Below are 21,709 nucleotides of genomic sequence, written 5' to 3' on the forward strand. Positions count from 1 at the left end.
GACATACACTAATAATTGACTACACACGCTAATGTAAACGTACATAGAGACTGGTCCAGTTTCATTATCTATTAATGCTTAATTGGTGGGGTTTTTAATTTGAAATGCAGCAGCGTTGACGACTTGAAAATATCCACTTAATCAGTATTCCTACTATACGCCCTTAAGTAATTGTACCTTAATTAGCATATTCATATTTTTAATTAACTAATGAATTACTGTGATTCATTGATTTAACGATTGACATTGATTTAACGCATTAGAATTGAGCAAATCAATTAAAAACAACACATTTGATGTAAACATCAGTAATAAACTTTGTATATTTAAATACGAGGGATCATGTTAAAATATGTATCGAACTGAATTGATTGAAACAGGGATATTTTTGCAAAGCTCGAATGTGATTTTTTTTAACCAAAATGGGATTGTTAAAAAAGATTTTGAAATTTGTTATTATACCTTTTTTTCTACGTGTGTTGAATTGTGGTTTACAACCTGTGTACGACTCACGGGGCAGTTGAAGGGAAGAACTAACCACACTTATCAAATGGGATAAGAACGTATTTTATTGACGAACGTATCGGTCCAAAAAATGTCGAAGCTAAAATAATTCCGCTAATGTTAGCAGCAGGTAGCGAAAATAATAAGCCCATGTGTAAATACAATACATATGCAAATGAACCACGGTAATCGCAGTTTCGCTTATTAAGTACGCTAATATTGGGCACAACAAAAAGGTGCGTGTTAATAGTAATCTTTATAAGATGCATTATTATGTAATTACATATTGTAACCATGTTTGTACAAATGTACTGCCAGTCCAGAGTACTCACCGTTGCATTTAAACTTAATCATGACTTAATAGAATGTTTGTGAACTTATCCAAGTTAGTGACTATTCATATATATATATAGATCTGTGTTGTTTGTGCATTTACATTTTTATTGTTTTACACGAACTATTTACAAAAGTATATGTTTACATTAACAAAAGCACCAGTTATTAATGCTTTATATATTTTACAATAAAAATGCAAGTTTACCTCACATCTTTGCCTTTTTTATTTTGATTGTTTCCTTATTATGTCATATAATTAAGCTTTGATGCATTTTATTACCAAGGTTTAAACCAATCTGATCATTTCGCCCCTTTCTGTTGCATGCTCCATAATGGCCGAGCGTGGTCCGCTTGAATTTTCCGAGATATAACACTTACAATAATTGTTCAAAGAAGAAAGGACCAGAGCACAGAAGAAAGGGATTTGAATAGCCCCTCTAATGAGTGGGCTAAAAAAAATCCTGTAGTATAATACGTCTCTGCGCAAACAACCTCTAAATTGAAGATGGCCAGGCATTTTGTTTTTCCAATCAGTCCAAAAATGTAATATGCGTAACTAAGGACCATGGGTAACGTTGATGTGAAGTTGGAATCAAATCTCTCTTCTACTTTTATGAAAATAGTATAAACAACATGAACTCTCAAAATTCAAGATGGCCATCCGTCTTGGACTTTCGTAACAGCATTCATGTGAAAATTGAGGTATCTCCAGTACTTTCCACGAACGAAGGGTGATTTGAACAGCCCACCATCTGATAACGGTAGATATTAAGCCTCTGCACAGATAGCTCCTTTCTAACATAAATAAAACTATAAGCATTTGTTCACTTCACTTTTTCTTTATTCTGACAATCAATATCATACCTCCCCTTCACAATATTCTGCCACAGAGATGCGGCCGGGGTGCTGGAAGAGTCTGATTTGAATCGCCTCCAACAGGTGATGTTTTCACTAACAAAAACAAATTGTCCATTAACTGGACAACACCAACCAAACGACATCACTCTATGCCTTAGTGTTCTGGTTAGAGTATTCTAATTACATACCAAACTAACCTCTTTTCTCTGACATAAGAACCGTTTATATCCGGTAATCTCTAAAACAGATTGCCTATACAGCCTATAACAGCCTATAACAGCCGAGGTTTTGTAAGCTTCAACAACAGCTTACTCGCTGCCTCCTTTATACATAGGTCTTACTGTTTGGTAGCATGCAGTAGTTATTGCTACAATAAAGTCTTCATTTTGTGTCTAGAATTTCTATTTTAGCAAGTCAAAGTTTGGACTTATTCTTGCAGGACCACAAGTATAAGGTTTTGAAGTCCTGTTGTTACGAAAATATAGATGTTTACACATGCAAATACAAATATTGCAAACATTGATCTAATGTATTATCAACTCATAGCAAAAAATACTGTTTGCAGCAAAATTTTGCCTTTTGAATTGTAAAAGCACATTTTGTCAATAAAAATACTGCAAAATTTCATAGCTATGTCAGAAATTTACAGGGAATTATCCAAAACACTTGACATAAATGTGCATCAATTTAAGTGAAGACTTTTTAACACATTTTTTTTTTTCATTTAAACACACTTGAAATCTAACCATGTCATAAAATGATGTACACAGTACACGCATATCATAAATAACAGTTTAAATTCAAAATACATGTAATCAAAAATACTTAATGCATGTATTCATCAACTGGTTACCAGGATTGATGGAATTTTTGGTGGTGTAAAATGTACAAATTAGTTATATACTATCATCACTACACCATCGGTTTCAACAGACATATTGCTATTAGTATTAAGTAAATAATGTGTGGGGTTTAAATTATTAACATACAAAGAATGTTGATTTCAAAATATTTCCCGATGTTCCTACAACAAATATTTGTTCTGCCTCTGTTCTGCTTCAAAGAAAAAAAATGTCTTCATTTTTTGTTTCAAAGACAAGCCTGTTGATGTAAAATATCTAGCTTTCTACTGAATTTTTTTTGTTGTCAAGCCACAGAATTTAGCTATGAACATCAGGTCGCATTAAATCCTGACAATATAATCCTATACATGTATGCCGACTAACACTGACCTATACAACAAATATAACAGAAACCTTACACAGGCAAAATAGGACTACACACAGAATGGGCCTCTTCTTAAACCCATAGGAAAAAAAGCGCTGTAACTCAGGTATATTTCATGATGGACTATTCATTCAAAACAAATCACCAATCTCAAGAAATTAAATGTGATCTACAGAAGGTTCATCATTTTTTCTGAATATTCTGTCATGCCTTTACATGTTTTATAGACAATAACTAATACAGAACAAATGTATATCAATTATTGGTATTACTCTGCAAAACTGCAACAGGTAACGACACTAGCCTAAACAAGTCTGTAATACAGATTTTCTGTTTAAATAGGTTATTTATACTATAATTTTTAAACTACAATTGCAGAAGTTTCAAAAAGTGAACAAAACACAACTGTGAGATTCTTCATTGCTAAAAGTCCTTTTCAAAGTCTCCTTACTATATTTCCAAGTAAGAAAACATGTTTTTCCCATGGTCTTTACATAACTGTGACATTAAAATAAACAAAAAAAGTAATGAGGAAGCAGAAAACAGTCTGTAGATCGTTGTATTATTTGACATCACTTGGTGAAAATTGTTGTTCGATTTCAAATATGATGGATCATATATATGGAAAAGCGTGTATAAACATGCTCTGCATATCAATTGGGAAGGAATGCAACATTTCAAATGTGCAATAAAAAATCATGAGAAATCAAAATTTCAATGTACAAAAAGTTGAACGTGGCATTTACAAAAAAATAAAATGTACCATGAGAATTTAGTTAGGTTTAAATACTTTAAATTATTATGATGAAATGAAAGGAACTGTTAAAAACACTGTTGCCTTGACATAAATTTTTTATACAAACTTCTGTATATATTGCTTAAAAATCAGAGAACAGTAATAATACACATTTATTTTATGATTCTATGAGCAGAAAGGCAATACGTATCACATGCAACACACATATTAGAAATGAGATGAAACTCTGAAAAAAATGGTGAGATAAACAATTCTGCAAAAGAAACACCAAGGTCATTTTTTGCAGATTATCAATACAGAATGTTTAAAAATTGGACAAAAATCTGATAACATGGTTGACAGAATAATAGACAGATATAGTAAAGACATCTTGCTTGATCTCTACGACAGCCGACAACACTGGCGACTGTCAATACACATGTGTATGGCTAAACACCGAGATACATGTGAACTACGCAAGACATCTTCGGGCGAAAATTAACACCAGATTCCAATAACAAAAGGCGAACAGGAGGACTAGATAACAATGATCTGTACAAAAGGACGACAATAATGAGTATTATATAAATACAAGCACTACGCAAACAATCAAGGAAGAAACAATAACACGTTATATGTAGATGCCATTGTCGTACATTCAAAGGTACAATTCAACAAAACGGCACAGTTATCTACCCTTTGGACAATAAAATAAAATCAAGTCGCTGGGATGCAAATGGGGCATTGTTGAAACACATGTAGAAACAAATGTCTTGGAGAAAAACACAAGTTATAAAAGGACACATCTGTCATTAAACTGCAACTGTTTGACAAGGTGAAATTGTTTTATAAACCTAAATGATTTATTTTTAATTTTTAAGGTACATGTTAACAATTAGAGAGTTTCTACAGACACATCATCACTATTGTTTCTTTAAATACTGGTTGTTACTATCTTTGAGAGTTCCTTTCCTTTATTTAAACAAAACCCTGTCTACAAAAAAGTGTATCTCAACCACTTCAGGGTTAACTTGGTTGTTCTACAGGTTGTACTTACAGACCCTACAAAGAATACCTTCTAATGTTTTGTTTTGTTTTGTTAAACAATACATAAATAACTGTTTTATAACTATTGCTTCATTTATATATTTCTTTACAAACATAATCTTAAGAATTAGAAGCTAAAATTTGGAAATTATCATTGTGATACACTAATCTTAACCTCTATATTATTATCTAGTTGTGCAGTTATTAACTCAGAACTAGAAAATAATGTCAAATATATTTACCCTTTCATCCCCATGTAACTTTAGTAGACTCTATCATGTAATGATCTGAATGAGTCCATTATGGTCCACAGTGGTGAAAGGGTTAAATGTTGCGATGATTCAAGATTGTTTCTTCTAGTAGGATTAAACCATAAGCAAACTAGTTACACAATAAGTCTGAACTCACAAAAGGAATGTCACGGTGAACATTTCAAAGATTGTTTTTCCTCTTTTTTTTGAAACACAGTGGCCATTCTTTTGATAACACTATTGACTATGACAATATAAATCTACACAATATATAAATAACAGGAAACATTAATAATGAAATGTAATTCACACAAAACATTCAACAAACTTAACTGCACTGTATATACAACAATCAGGCTAGCAGGAATAGCCTGCAGCCATTATGAAAACCTTGTAAATCTGGATTCAGAATAATTCTGAAATCTACCTTTCATATTTCATTCACAATGTAAGAATGCTGAAAGCTTCATTTAATCAAGAACATTTTTATTTGTTGTGTTGTAACTAATGTAACCCAATAGTCTGGATTAAAGAGGTTGTTCTATTTAGGGAATCACTTTTGGAAAGCATCGACTAATAACTAAAATCCATCAAGAATTTAAACAAGGAAATTATCAACAGAGATAAAAGACACAGTTTTTATGTTTTTTATCATGCATGAATGCAAGTTTTTTTATAAGTATCTTAAACAACGAAGAATTTCAATTCTACAATATCTCCATACTTGGTACCGAGATACATGAATGAAATGTTAGATGTACTATCATTCTAACTAGATACTCTGATTATATGCTCACTAATGGGTCAATGGAACCCCATGCCTTTGTTCATGAAACATCAACACGGGTAATGAACAAAGCTACTTAAGTTTCTTTTTTAATGTAGCAGAGTTGCAAAGAGTAAAACCGACAATGACCCTTTTTTTGTTTAACTCATTCACCCCTGAAGACACATTTGAACTCTTCAAATTCAAATGTTGGAATAGTTCATTAAACTATTCCAGGGGTGAATGAGTTAAAGGTGCTGAATTATTTTGTTTTCTTGTAAATGACTATTAACTGAGGTAATGAGTCACATCTTTTAACAAATCAATTGTTATAAATTCTCTTTAGGAAATTTATATAGATCTATCAAGAGAATTTATAACAATTGATTTAATAGAGGAAACACTTTTTTTCCCTTTTTATAAAGAATTATTTAATTTGTTTTTCACTTGTAATGAGTGTTAACAATTAAATAACGACAATATGATCACAGAATTATAAATTGACTTTGATAATGACAACCTGTTCCTTGACACGACGTCAATATCAACATAGTAATGATTCGGGAGAATTTTATTCCTCAATTCCATTGCAGCACAGATTTAGAGAGCACCTCTCGACAGTCCCACAAGTGAGTTTTCCCATCATTTCAACATGCTTTTCACCCACAACTTAATTTAATCATGTACAAACTGTTACTCGCATACATCCAACCACATATATAAATATCTCAAACACAACTAGTCAAGGTTTCATCACCCCCTGGCCAAGCGTTATATTCTATATGATTTTGGTGTGGAAAAACACCACCTGGTGTCGCATTAACCATCTTTTTTTTTTTTTTAAATATTTCTGGTCATAGAGTTACGGATGATGAATTCCTTTTATATTAATCCTCACAAGTTAATCCTCTCCTATAACCTACTTACTTAAGATTATAGGTCAAACTTGAGGCTGAACTCACAAAAATGGTTATAAATCTTAACTAATCTTCTCTTTTGAATATCTTCTACATAGACGTAACATTCATTCAAATCTTTTCACACACAACTAATCCCTCCATACAACTATTTAATATATTAAACTGATACACATAACACAAGATATCACAATTTATTTTATATATTTCCTAAAGCAGAGGATTATACAATCTGCAGTAGAGAAATGCCATTTATTAAATGTAGTTACAAGATTGTTGTCGAGAATTCATATGGTTTTTTTTGCCAAAACAACTTGATTGGACAAGCGAAGTACTGGCACTATTGCCGAGATGCTTATCTATTCCAAGTAGAATTCCCTCATAGCCAGCACTTATTTCATGAACCCATTGTGAAATTCACACTCTTCTCTATTTATTTTGGTTGAATCACATCTATCTACCTGGTACATCATTATCATACGGCTCATCACAAAAACTGAGTCAACAGCGCCAAAGTTACACAATGATCTTATTGCATATCTACTTCATAGGTTTAACAGAAAACCATTCTGTACACAGATTTCGCACTATGCAGTATATACCAGGCATGTGCAAACAAACACCGTTATTTATTTCAATTAATTAGATGAAAAGTTTCAGCAAGGATTTTTTAAACAAAGTAAACAAAATTCAATGTATCTTTTGAATTTAGTAACATTTCCTTACATTATCTAGGAAATTTCACCAGGCCTGGCTACAAAGAATTCCCCTTGAACAATGCATGCTTTTCTCAACAACAAAACTGCTTTTGGGCTTGGCAATATTCCAGTAATGGCAAGATCAGTTTAAAACATTTGTACTGTAATTCCTACAAATCTTTCTGACAGATATATTTTCAAGGGAACCACCCTTTATCATGGTAACCAATATTGAAGTTACTTCATGGTTTGTCCTTTCAAAGTGCTTTTTACTGCATGCAAAATATACAAACTAGTTCAATGTCAGAAATTATATATAATTCTCAGGAAGTTAATATTTCTTCCACTTCTGTCATTAAAAAGTATTTTCTATGTAAAGAGAATCAATTCACTGGAATACTACCAAGCAGACATTTCCATTACAATCTTCACGACTAGTCTTATAATTGTTTAAAAATACAGTGGAGGCAAATTTCCCCTTGGAAACAAATGTAGCAGGGATTTGCAGAGTAGATTATTCTACTAGGTCACATTGATAGTTTATATACACAAACATATAAATATATATCTTTAAATAGAGTTTCAGGGCTTGCACGATACATAAATACATGCAGAACACTTGAGATGTGCCGAATTATCTTTTTTTTTTTTAAGTTTAAAAGCGTTTTTATGCTTTAGAGTCTTCCATGTATATATTTCTTCTCTCCAATATCTCATCTCAAATCCCTCATAGTGTACTTCAGTCTGTTTTTTTTTTTAAAGAAACAAATACTCTTCATCCCAACTGCAGCTATTGTGCAAGTATCATCAACAAAATCAACAAGGTAACTTGATTTTCCATTCAACATTGGTCATACTTTTCTAATAAAACCAGAAAATATACAACAAATTTATGTCCTTTATATAAATTGAAGATATATATAACATATATTTCTATTTTGGGAGAAAAAAAATCAATATTGGTCAAATGAATTACCATGCATTAATTTGGAAGATTCCATTATGGTCTACAGTGGTGAAAGGGTTAAGTGAAACTAATCAGGAAGTTTTGTCAGATTAAATGATCAAGTATCATCTAAAAAGACATGTCAACTGAATATTTTTTATTTTTTTTGCGTCAGTGTTTGCCCAATGTACAAGTTTTTATTTCTTCTTCTATGCCCTTAAGATATCAAGTTGAAAATCACTGTACTCTACCATTCCAGGTAAATCATCAGTTATTAACATATAAACCACAGACATACAAACACTAATAAAAATACATACACATAGGGTATTTCTTTGGTACTACATCTATAAAGCATTTATACTTCTCAACACCACAAACACATTGCTAAAATACACGTCATTTATACACTTTTCCACCTATACAAAACTTACTACTTGCAGGTGCTCACAATAAAGTTGTTTTGAATCATAACATATACAGTACCTCCATTTGTTACTGGTACATATAGGTGCACAAGTAAGTGTCTAACTGAGTGCAATGTTCTATGCTGCAATCAAATTTGAATAATAGTTAAGAAATGTATTACCTCTGTGTCAACCCTGTTGGGTAGCTTCAGGCTATATTGGTGATTTTTGGTAACAGGGTTAGCTTCAGGCTATATTGGTGATTTTTGGTAACTATATAGAGACATAAATATCAACAACTACACAAGGAATCTATGGTATTTAATGCAGTACCTACATTAAAATGGATCTAAATCTAACCAATACATGGGTGTATGAATGGTTGGTGTTTTATTTTATGTATTATGGCAATGTATATTGAAGATCTTTTAAAGCATAGTTTTTTTTAAGATAAGTCACATCATAGTTGTGTGAGAGCAGTCAACGGTTATAATTAGAGGAATGTTATTACGTCTACACCAACACAAGATGCTTGAATTTTAATTTCTAGTACATAAACAATACTGCATACCAGGAAACTTTTGCCCAGTCAAATATTCACCCTTCACCAATAAATTTGCACTTTACGGAGTGAGAAAAAGGCGAAAATAAAATGGGGCAAAAATTCCAAAGTATGCAGTAATGCTACTCAGATTTTGTGCTTGTCTAAGATCTGTCCTCCATGTGCAAAGATTTAGACTACTACGTGATGCATGTGTTGATTTTCTGCGAAAATATAGAAAATATTTTAGGTGTAAAAATTCTGATATTAGGACAATCATTCAAAATATTCTTCTTCATTGTATTAAAACGATGTGACTTGTCTTTATACATTATGAATAAACGGAATTAAAAATGATGTGACCAACTTTTCAAAATATATAAAATGAAGTTTCGGGAATAAGCACCAAATATAATGGGGGAAAAAAATAAAAAAAATAAATTGGAAATTAAAATAATTGTAGGATATGATCTCCTGGGCTCACACAAGGACTTTGTGTGCACTGGTTAGACAAAGAACAGCTCTATAATACACATACGAAACTTATATATACATCATTTATCTATCTTAACATGATAGAACATAAATTCTAAAGAGAACAAACAAAAGATGGCATTTTGAAGCTTTGTTTTTGGCAAGTAATAAAAACTGACCGCTAACAGTGATCTTAAGTTTTTACTGAAGACCACCAAGAAAGCTTTCAATTACAACAAAGCAAAAAATATATTTTTTGAAATGACTAGATAAACACAGTCACTGTTTGTTTTTGGGAGCGTTGCTAGAGGTAGTCTTTCGAGGGAAGGCTGAGCACTTCATGTTGGTTTGCAGGGAGGTTTTCCCTTCGCCCTGTGACTTTTGAAGAGTAGCTGTTCCTTTATCTCCCGTCTTCATTTGCCCTCTCTTGTTGTTTTTGTTGTTTGATTTTGCATCAAAATATGGATTTTTTTTGGTATGCAATGTCTTGGACTTGCTATCACCATCCTTTGCGACCTGAACAGAAACGTTTGACAGTCTCAATCCACTGAGGAACTTGTTTTGAAAAAAACTCAAAAGATGATATATAACAGGACAGGTGTCTGCTACTGAAGTGTGTTGTAGAACTTCTTGCCAGTGATATATTCACCCCTTATTTATAAAATCCCTATTTGCCATGTTATTTCCTCCTTCACAGCAGAACTATAACTTATACATGTTAGCAGTGTAAGGACTAATATTGACTTCACCATAATGATGACTTTGACCCGAGGGAAACACACAGAAGATGAACTGAATGGAGTATTTCTCATACTCAGTATTTTAGGATATATGAATGTGCAGATCAAAGTCATGTATATTGTTTGTCTCATAAAATTATTTTATATGTTACTGTATTTTGTATGTTTCAGTATTGGCTACATGTACACCTGGTCTAGAATTTGTTTGTAACTATTTTCTGTCTTTCAAATAATTCAGAATTATCCATGAAGAATGTACAAACCTTCCTCAAATCTGGGAAATCATCCACTCGCAATTCAAATTTTGTACCTTTTGATTTACTACCTGAAGCGCCACCTTTAACCCTGCAACACATAATTTTATAATGACATTAAATTTTGAGCAACAAAAGATAATAAATTTCTGTCAAATGTTATATTGATATTACTAAAATATCTGCAAAGATTTCACATGAATAGTTGTAACACAAAACTTTACAGATTTTAATGAAAGTTCAGTCCTTTTTTTATCCAAGTGGGGTGGTGGTTGGGGCGCAAACTTTTATGTGACCACCACCTTTACAATAATTCATTTCCTAGGGCCAACTAGAACACCGACAAGTTGACAAGGGCTCCACACGATGTGTCTGACCGTACCCGTGTCCAATGTCTTTTTTTAGTAACAGTGAACTTGACCTTAGAAAGTTTTGAATCCCTATTCTACATTTACATATCACTGTATACAATCATGTTAAGTTTCAAAAGATTAATCATGTGGATTCCAAAATAAGGGAGCACCCCCCCCCCCCCCCCCCCCCCCCCCCCCCCCCCCCCCCATTTTTTTTTTTTTTTTTTTTTTTTTTTTTTTTTTTTTTTTTTNCCCAGTCTAATTTTTTTTATTAACAGTAGTCTTGCCCTTGACCTGGGAAACCTTTGAAAACCCCTATTGCACATCTACATATCACAGAGTATTCCCATGTCAAATTAAAAAAAAAAGATAAGAATTTTGGATTCTGAGATAAGAACTGTAACGTTTACCTCCAAGGTGTATTTAAAGTAATAGTGATCTTGAGCTAAGATAATGTTCAAACCCCTTTCAAATTTAAAAAGATCTCTCTTTTAGATTTGAAGAATGAAAGTTTGGAAGGACAGACATCATGATTACAATAGGGCACCTGCATAGATCTCCGTCTCGGGGCCCTAATAATACAAATATTTTAATATGAAGTATTGTTAGTTTCCATCAGGCACCCATATATCAACTGTAGTAAAATTCAGTAACATTTGTTACAGTTATACTGTAAAACATGATTAATTTTTATCGTTTTGACACATTTAACCAGAGAGCAATTCCAACACCCAGAGACAAATATTGAATATATACTGCCATCAGTACTGATAACTAATGAAGAACTCTTATATTTCAATATTAACACATTGATTCATAAATGTAGCTTTAATAAAAAGAGTGTTTACTGACTTTGGATAATATCCATGCAGGAATGGACACATCTCTGCTTTAAAGCAATCTCCTTCTGCCCAGAACCTGCAGGTGATGTTGGACACATCGTGGACAAATTTACAGTCCATGCGTCGACAGACTCCCTCCATGAAGAAGCTACAGGGTTTCTTTTTCCCACCTTCACATAACAATGGACACACAAAGAATAATAATGGATTATAAAGGCATCATGATATAATTAAGTTGGTTGCAGTGATAGAAAACAAATCCATTTACATTTTGTAACACAGGCATTTATATGATTTTAACCCAATGGCACTCTTTACATAAACCAGAGATTCTGATCAAACTAGCTGTCTGCTTTAAAAGTCTGCATTTACAATTATACTTATTCTGTTCCATGTGTTTTGACAAGAATGCATGGTAAATAAAGGCAATGTTGAAGCAGCAACCAACCAACAAAAATTGTATTTATTTGTTTTGAATGACTTTTCAATCTAAGATGCAAGCTAGCATATATAAACAACTGCTAAATAAGTAGGAGAATGGTTGGAAACTATCAAGAACAAATTAACTTTTGGAACAATCTCCATTTTTCCATTGCAATCCATTACATGGACTTTGAGAAGGGGAAAAACTGGTTATTTACGAATTATAACATCGGAGAATTTTCCTAACAGTATCATATAACTGGGTATCTGGATAATAGGTTTTAAACATTTCAATATAAAATATAAATAAGACTTTACCTGATCCCTTTACTAAAGATTGTAAGTTGAGATCGTTTTCATCATGTTTTCCTTTCAGCCACTCCTCTTCCAAATCGGTGGAGAAGACAGCTTGACTTGGCATTGGCATAAAAAACTGTGGATCAACAGTTTCCTACAAAATACAAAAATAATAAGTGTAATTTCCTATGCAATGCCCCATATGTATTGGTTTAAATCCTTTTTTAATAGTATGTAACATGATATTTATACAGATTATGCTGCAGGATTGTGAATCAATCATATGCAATATCACTAAATAATAGTTGTGCTAAGTACATGTAAATGTTTGTTGTACAGTATTCTATTTTGAAGGTACGTGTGATTTAAGTTTTAATAATTTGAGTTAAATGGAAATGATTGTATTTCAAATTAATTTTGACTTCTAAATAATATTTTTACACAACACCGTAATCCATATGAATTATCATAAAGATTGGAGACTTTGAAAACATTTGATTTTCTATACCTGTGACTTTATATTATGGTTGCCCAAGTCTGCATGTGCATTCTTTCTCTGGTGGAAAACAAGTTTAACCTTTATAACATCTTCATCCTGCTGGAATGGTTCAGGTTTAGAAGCATCTTGCCATTCCTCGATGGCTACTCCATAAGTCAATTCAGTGTTATCAGAGTGATGCCTATCGGAACATGTAAAGTTGGACACATTTCCTACACTTTCACCAATGTTACTTGAATCATTCTGAATGCATTCCCTATCACTTTGTTGCACATCTTCTTTAAGAAAATGTCTCGTGAGAATGCCGTTATCTGAGGCAAAAGGATTAACCGAATAGCTGGACTGTGAGAGATTTCTCATGTAAGGTTCGACAGAAGCTTCTCTCTCCGAATATTGTTGATCCATGAAAATTTGTTCTTCCCTCGTCGTATAGTCCTGCCCAGTACTCCACACACTTTGCGAGACTGGATAGTCAAGGTTGTCTGTGTCATCAAGCAGTTCTCCTTCACAGTAATACCCGTTTAGGAGCCATTCTTCCTCTACCTGATGCATCAGAAATTCCTCTCCATCTTCTACCTCATCCCCCTCAACATCCTCCTCTTCTTTCCCACCTTTTGCATATTTCAAATTTTTGCGTATATGAGCCTCGTTTAAGCACTGTAGTCCTAAACCTCCTTCAACCTTGTACATTACCCAGCCATCCTCCCTGCTGAACACCTGTTTCTCTCCAGAGGACTTCTCAACAGTTATACATTCAAAGACATTCCCTGCAGGAATACTTGCAACAGGAGGCACACATCTTTCAGGAAATGCATACCTAACATTTCTTGAACCTTCAAATCCTGTATCTCCTGTGTCAAAATCTTCATAGCCAGAATCTGTACAAGCATTCTTCACTTCCTTTGGTACATTCTGTGGTGTGTTTTGTTCCGAGACTGTCAAGCTTTCAACATATCCATAGATGTCAAAGTCCTCAAGAGCATTCTGGTAGAACTCCGTACAGATACATTCTGGGCCCCCGTCCTGTTCCCAGTTTCTATTCTGTATGAAATTCCCACATTTGTTACATATATTCCCATATTCTTCACCATCACAGTTTGATTCTGCTGTTTGATAAGTAACAGAGGTATTGGTTTGAATGTATTTGTCATGCTCCTTCCTTAGTTTAAACATAGGGATGAAACTTTCTTCACTGGAGTCCGATCCAACATCTTGGAACTTTTGATAGGGTGTTTTCGATGTTTTGGGGCAGCCTCCAAACAGATCTCGCAAATGGAAGTCTGAAGAGGAAGCATCTGAGGCTGTATCACCATTCTTTTCCACTGGTGTCTGGATTGGCTGAAAATGAGTCTTTGGGGAGAAAAACAGATGTTCTTTTGGACTGCTGGATTCCATTTTCTTTTTTGGTGTAAGAGACAAACATTCATCAAAAAACTTGGGTTCATTCCGATTGCTGTCAAGATGGTATTGCTGAAGGTTTGGTTCACTTACAGCATGCTGTATTCTCCTTGGTACGACATCCTGAAAAGCTGAATGTTCAGACGGTACAAGTTCAAAACTTTTCGAAAGCTGAGAATTGGAAGTCACAGATTCTGCTTTTGACCTCAGTGACGAAAGTTCATTCAATGAAAAACTTCGGTCAAAATCCTTTCTGTAGTCATGGGAAAACAAATGTTGATCTTCATTTTCTCCATCACTATCGTCATTCATGAAAGCACTTTCTTCTTCTTCAGAAATTAAGGAAAAAGTTATTTGTGGGATCAGGGTGTTGAGGGATGTATCATCATCAGATTGGTTGTTTCCCATGAAGTTTACACTTTGCATAATATTTGATTCAGTGGAAGTCTCCTGTATGTGATCGAGGTGCTGAAACGGTTTCCATGGATATGCAAATCCAAGCATTTTCTTCCCTTGGTAGTTGACATCCCAGAGCTGTGATGCTTTTCCACCAAAAGACAGTTGTGGACTGCTACTCATATCCCAACCTATAGCTGAACTGTCATCAACATCAGTATCTCTGCCAAAGAGAAATTTGTTGGGCCAGACACTCATCTGAGATGGTTCGTTACTACTGACTGGTATGGAGATCTCATGATCAACTACATTGGATGCTGGAGACAGAAAGTCTGTGGACTGAAAGGAAGTATATAATGATGAAAATGGATGGGTGAATGAATCATAGTCTGGGACTGAAGTCTTCTCGTCCGAGTGGTGTGACATCCAGTCAATGTTGGGTCTGTGCTCCATCATGGTAGTCACCGAAGCTGACGAGTTGGATGAGGTAGAGGAATCTGTGTTGGACTTTAACACAGGATCAAACAGAGATGATGAAGAACCCTTGAAAGGCAAGTTGTCTTCCCTGTAATGGTCACAGTTGATCTTAGACTTGTCATTTTCAAATTCATCTGGGACCACATAGCCAACTTCGTCTTGGTTTCTTGTAGTCTGGTAATATGTAAGACTGTTTTGAACAGGTGATGCATAATTGGACTCATTTTCTAGTTTCTTCTTCTCTGCTTCATCTTTATGTGGCACAACAACTTCTCTGAAATCTTTTTCAGTAGCTGTCCAAGGGGATGATGACAAGAAATATGATAAATGATTTGGGTGGGCGAGGGCATCTGGAACAAGTTCTCCTTCAGGCATAACAAAAATATCCTTTTCTGGTGGATTTTTTTCTTCCAATAGATTTTCAAAACATTCTTGCTCCACCATCAAAGACTGCAGACCAAAACTGTCATCATTATCTAAGCTTGTATTTTCCTCCAGGCTTAATTCCTGCAGACCAAATGCATCGCTGTCCTTGAATACTGAATTCCTGTTATTGATATCTTCAAGGCTAAGTAACTGCAAGCCGAGGCTTTCTTGACCTTCATCGTTGTCTTTCATAACCAGTGTGTCTAAATCAGGAGTCCCTTCGACAGCTTTCCTGCTTTCCTTTCCACTATCTATGTGTTGTTCAACATTTGCGTCAATATCCCTCTCACATTTCTTGGATGGACTAGACGTGGTGCTCAGAATGTCTTGGTCATTGGTCTGATTGAAGCATTCAAATGAGGGATAGCTGTGCCTTTTGTACAATCGTTGATGAAATGGAGTAGATTCATCCTCAGCTTCAAACAACTCATCGAACGGTTGGGTATACCAGAAATCTTTCTCCTGAACTTCAGGACTGAATCGCTCCTCTGATAGTGAGGCAGGTGCTGTTTTATAATAAGGTCTTCCAGTTTTCCCCAGGAAATCACCATGTTTAGAGCCTGGAAGAAGTATTTCTCTCAGAAGGTTTTCAACTTGGCTACATAGCTCTCTTTCTTTGTCCATGGTAAGTTCTTGATGATAGTCAATGGCTGAATCTGAATCATAGTTCCAATCTTGAGACCAATTTGCAAAACGACAAAACTTTCCAATGCTGTCACTGTTTTTCCCACCAATTCTTCCCTGATGACGAGCCGATTTCCTTTTCTTACTGCTTTTGTTTTGTCTAGATTCACTTCTTGTTTTGGTTCCTTTGTCTCTACGCGCTCTTTGTTTACTTTCTTTTTCTGATTCGTTTCCCGAGTCAAAATTAACACTTAAGCTTTCACCAGTGGACTTTGTGATGGGATTTTTCCTCCATACATCAACACTGTCTTGATTGTAGGGCGATGAAAAGTCACTGCATTCTGGTTTTTCCTGTCCATGTAATGCTGGGAAAGCGGCATAATACCTGCGAATTAAACATATAATATTTCAGACATGGCTTCAGTATTTCTAAAATTACCATCGTAATACCACCTACCTTTCTTCAACAGATAGAAATTAACTGCACAAGGACTGAAACACTTTTTTTTCCAAATTTTCTATGCTTATTTGTTGTTATAGCTACTTAATAATGTTTCTGTATAATTTACAAAAGTCAGAAATGCATGGTAAGAAGATATTTTTTTTGGAAATTGTGACTGAAAATTGAGAGGAAGAAAAAGAAGAAAAGTTAAACAAGTGCTGCATGTTGATATTTACAGACACACAGCAAGCCAATTCAGGGATAGACACTAACTTTTTTTGTTTGTTGAAGAAATTGTATTACTAGTCCTTCGTCAATGTAACTAGTCCAAGATTTCATCATAAGGAAACATTGCGATCTACAGCACAAAACATCAAAAGTAATCGATTGTAGAGGACCTAAATATCTACTGCCATATAAATATGAGGAATTTTAGGTAAATTTTGACGATTATAATGCAATTGATCTTATTTCAAGCAGTTTTCTAAATTTTAGAAAGTAATATTCTTATTTTTCACAAGTCCAAAGGACCAGTTAGGTTAGGTGATTCACTAGTCCTTGCTGAAATCTACTAGTCCAAGACTAGCAGACTAGTGTTAGTGTCGACCCCTGCAATTGCAACATATCAATGATTTTCCCCTGGATCAAACTGACAGTGGATAGGTAAATCATTTTCCAAATTAACATCAGAGGCCTTTTCCCAGTTAATCCCAAAAATCCCTTGGTCTTCTCCGCTCTAAACCAATCAAATACCATGTCATTTATTCATCTTAAAATTGATCTCCAATTAATCATTACGGTAATTGCCAAAGTTACCATGACTTAGATTAAAATTTAATCAGTCAGGGGTGTTTTCTGTGATTTAGTTATGAACATCACCAGTCACAACGATATCAAGAGGAGCTTGGAAAGAGGTCATGTAGAAGTGTCCAGAGCAAAAATACCGGTACATTGAAACTGTGTGGCGGCATCTAGCGACACTTCCATTGGGGATTGGGCATTACAATGGATGTTAGATTAAAGTTGCTGCCCAATGCTATTGCTCTTGCTTGGTTTACCTACCATGCAATATAAAAACTAAAATCAGATTCCACAAAAAAGCTAAAACCCTTTGTTTTCAGGTGCAAATTAATTAAGCACCTTTCAGCTGGATCTGGGCTGCTGTTGGATGTATCAGTTTCATCAGTAGTGGTTGAACTATCAGAGAGCTGCAAAACTTCAGAGTCTTCAGGGTCTGAAAACATACATAAAGTTAATTCTAAAAGTTACCATGTGCATGTATACGTTTATTATAGTCAAAACAATAAATCATTACAAATGCAATATCGAATTACTACAGTAAATTAAACTGATATAAGGAATTTGTAATATGCTAAGTGATGTACATGTAAAGGTGCATGTGGCTATTTCCCCAAGGAGAAGGCGGGGACATTTTAGGCCAAATTTATGCCAATCCCATTCCCATAGAAAATGGTGCTATCTGCCCCAAAGTTCTCGGCAATATTTCAAAGTTTACAAAAATAAATAAATAAGCTAGCCATAACTGCTCCAACTACATTCCCTTGCAAATTAATAATTATTGCTGATTAGCAATTACTAAAATCTAAATATCCAACGATACATAAACAGAATAAATATAATGGTACTTACTTGCTGGTTTACAAACTTCTTTCAGCTTTGTACACAACTCTTCAACCAAAACCTCAATACCAGTGTCCTGAAAATTAGCACAAAATTATATTACACATTGGGCAATTATTCTAGATACACAACACTTCAAAACAATGATCAACTGATCATGAATCAAGCAGGAATTCATTAATGAATATTGTATGTTTATAGTTCAAATTTTCTAGGTATTTGCCATTATTCCATTACAAGATTAGCTTTTTAATTCTACTGAAGTCATTTTTTTCTGTCATGCAAAAGTTTTGTAACGATACCTTTTGACATCAGCCACTATTTGATTGATTAAGAAATGATATTTATCTTTCCTAGCTTTGTTTGCACAACCAATCATTAATCGTGAAATTCCAACACTACTGGTCAAGTGGTAATTACATTTGACTTAGCAAACTTCTCACCTCTTCTGACACAGCTGCCTGAAGACATTCAATGGCTGCATTCTTTTTTCTGTCTTCTGTTTTTTCCGAATTTGCTTGGTTCACTTTCTCTGGCTTCTTGACTTTGCCTTTCTTGTTCACTTGAGGTTTATATTTGTTGAAATCAAAGTAGTCTGGACAGTCAATCTCTTCATCATCATCTTGCTGCAGTAATTGGATTATGTGGCGCGAGTAGATTATGGAGTCAATACCCCTACTTTCTAGCTCATTCCCCAACCATACCTGGACCGATGGCATATGCAAGGTCTCCATGTGTACCTGCTTCTCCAGGTACCTCATGAGAGCAAAGCAAGTTTTTTCTTAGCCTTCAGTTAATATTTGACCTTTAGGTCTACAAGCAAGGGTTTGAATCCATTGGTTTGATAGAACTACCACCACCATAGAAAATTCTGAATTGACTGGGACATCGTTGATGCCTTCTGGAGTTACTGCCAGCTCCCAGAAATGATAAATGGATCATTGTGAAATGTGATTGTAGCTGCCGTTGTCGTGATGGAGATGTCCTGCCTTATTCCAATTCTTCAACTGTACCCTGGCAGGGCACAGTCAACGAATGGAAGACTGCAGAGGAACATCTTGGTTCGTTTAGGAAAGGGTCCATACCTACAACATATAATATACCCAAAACTGTAAATTCATGATTAAATGTCCACGGAGATTATGCTTCCAACAGATTCTATTGATGTGTTACCTCTACAATTTTTATGCATTTAATTATATAGCATCAAGTATGTTTTTGTACTTTTAATCATAAATTTGATACTTATAATTTCAATGTTAATTATGCTGAGGCGATCCACATCAGTAAAACTATTGTAACAATTTTTGCCAATAGAAAAAAAAACTTCTGTGAAAAATAATGTATTATTTCAATAACGCAAAGTATGATATACAGTTACTCATTAATTTTATGCCATTTATAATAATCTGTTTACATATTCAATACATTGATCTATACAAGATATGATATCATCTTTTGCAAACAGTTTGTTATCAGTGTTTCTGCATCTTTTAAGACTTTTAAATCTTCAAGTTTTGATGCATTCCTTTTTGTGACCATTTTTTAGTGTTCATAGGCCATATAACAATATTTTATGATGCTGAATTTTCTGAATAGGAATGTCTTGTCCAATTCATTCAGCGGATTATGTTAATGCATTAATTAACAATGATTTGATCAGGGTTTAGATGTATACTTTGTATACAGTCAGTTTGGAACAGTGCCAGCATTCCTAGACAGACCCAAGCAGTCTGAAGGCATTAATTTTTACATTTCTAGTGTTAAATTGTATTCTTGTACAAACAAATTAACAAAAAACGAGGAAATAATTTAGAAAACTCTTCTGTATTTTCCTCGTTACTAAAACAAGACACATCATGATCACGTTGAACGAACAGGTGTGAATCTTCGCTCGAGGTTTTGCGAGGTCAAGGTCGAGTCAATGACGCAATGTTATCTTCCGGGATGTCTTCCGTTTTTGGGGACCCAACAAAGTTGTTAGTTTCCCTCTTAATTTCCAATTTACATTAATTTATAAAAAAAAATGTCTGGAGGTCCGAAAAATGAATACGATATTGTAAACAAGCGATGAAAACCCCGGTCAGCCTATATTCATTGGTCTATATTTCGTTACCCCGCCAACCTGTCAGGACGAAAGCCAATAACTGCGACCATAACATTGACAGATCCAGCAGACCAGAACATCTACGGTATCAATGTAGTATTCCAAGCTGGTTTAAACAAATTATTTTACAAAATTTGTATCGTCTCTAAACCAAGTTTTATCTATAATAATATTTCATTTTAGAGGCGGTATATTTACCGAGAAACATAACGTCCTGGATCAGTAGATATCCATGGGTCGTTCTCGATAAGCAGACGTTTTAGACATTGTTATCGACACATTAGCTTAAACTTTCCACAGATCGGGAAAACAATATATTATTAAGTTGGAATAAAAACGAAATAAACATTGTGTGCTTCGTAAATTATAGGATGGCTGGAAAAGACATTGAAATCGTAAAGATGCAGATATGCATCGGTGGTCCTAATTTTTGACTTCCTTACCTGCGAGCCGAGGTTCTACTCGAGCATCGTTTTTACAAGGCATAGCCTGTCTTCATTTTAAATCCTCATGGTTATAGTCGCACATATCAATATAACGGTAACACTTTAAATACCTGTTGATGTCGATTAAATTACATGACGTCTATTCAGTAACCACGTAATTCGTCTAGTTTTTCATTTCCAGCTGACCCCAAAATCTACCGGATATGAATACATCGCAAAATATAGTTCCACTTATATCTGCTAAATCAGCCATTATCGTTATTCTTTTTATAAATTTTGTACATTTTTTCCTAATGGAAATTCAAATTGAGAAATAGTTTTTGCAATACTTTACCTTAATTCCTCACTTACAATAAGCGCGTATGATTGTATGCATTACATAATATGATACGCCAAGCAACTGGGACTACATTCAAATCGCTCGCAGACACACAAGATGACAACCGATTTGGCGCGGAAATCAAATTCGCAAGGTGCCCGAAGGACTGTTGTCGAGTTGTTTGTTCACAGTCGAGTTTAATACATATATACAATAGATGATGTACGTTGATTTGTGATTGGTTGTTGTCAGTGATGTGAACTCATTCTTTATTTTGTACTATTCTCGTCTTATGCCAGTTATGGCTTGAACAATTT

General features: G+C 34.4%; 1 protein-coding gene across 2 annotated transcripts; it reads right to left on the bottom strand.

The window, feature by feature from the left end:
- Positions 1-1,663: 1,663 nt before the first annotated feature.
- LOC110447327 lies at positions 1,664-21,267 on the bottom strand. Of its 2 annotated transcripts, none has more exons than XM_021492939.1 (9): positions 21,184-21,267; positions 18,964-19,605; positions 18,530-18,596; positions 18,020-18,113; positions 13,126-16,822; positions 12,639-12,771; positions 11,908-12,067; positions 10,712-10,793; positions 1,664-10,224 (listed from the first exon to the last, which is right to left on the bottom strand). In XM_021492939.1, the coding sequence occupies exons 2-9, from the start codon at positions 19,279-19,281 to the stop codon at positions 9,988-9,990; spliced, it is 4,788 nt and encodes a 1,595-aa protein (XP_021348614.1). In that variant the 5' UTR covers positions 19,282-19,605; positions 21,184-21,267; the 3' UTR covers positions 1,664-9,987. The 2 variants fall into 2 exon arrangements, with proteins under 2 accessions (XP_021348614.1, XP_021348613.1); XM_021492938.1 differs by having other exon boundaries at positions 21,071-21,265.
- Positions 21,268-21,709: the final 442 nt, after the last annotated feature.

This window comes from Mizuhopecten yessoensis, unplaced genomic scaffold (genome assembly GCF_002113885.1).
Source record: "Mizuhopecten yessoensis strain PY_sf001 unplaced genomic scaffold, ASM211388v2 scaffold3311, whole genome shotgun sequence".
Lineage (NCBI taxonomy): Eukaryota > Metazoa > Mollusca > Bivalvia > Pectinida > Pectinidae > Mizuhopecten > Mizuhopecten yessoensis.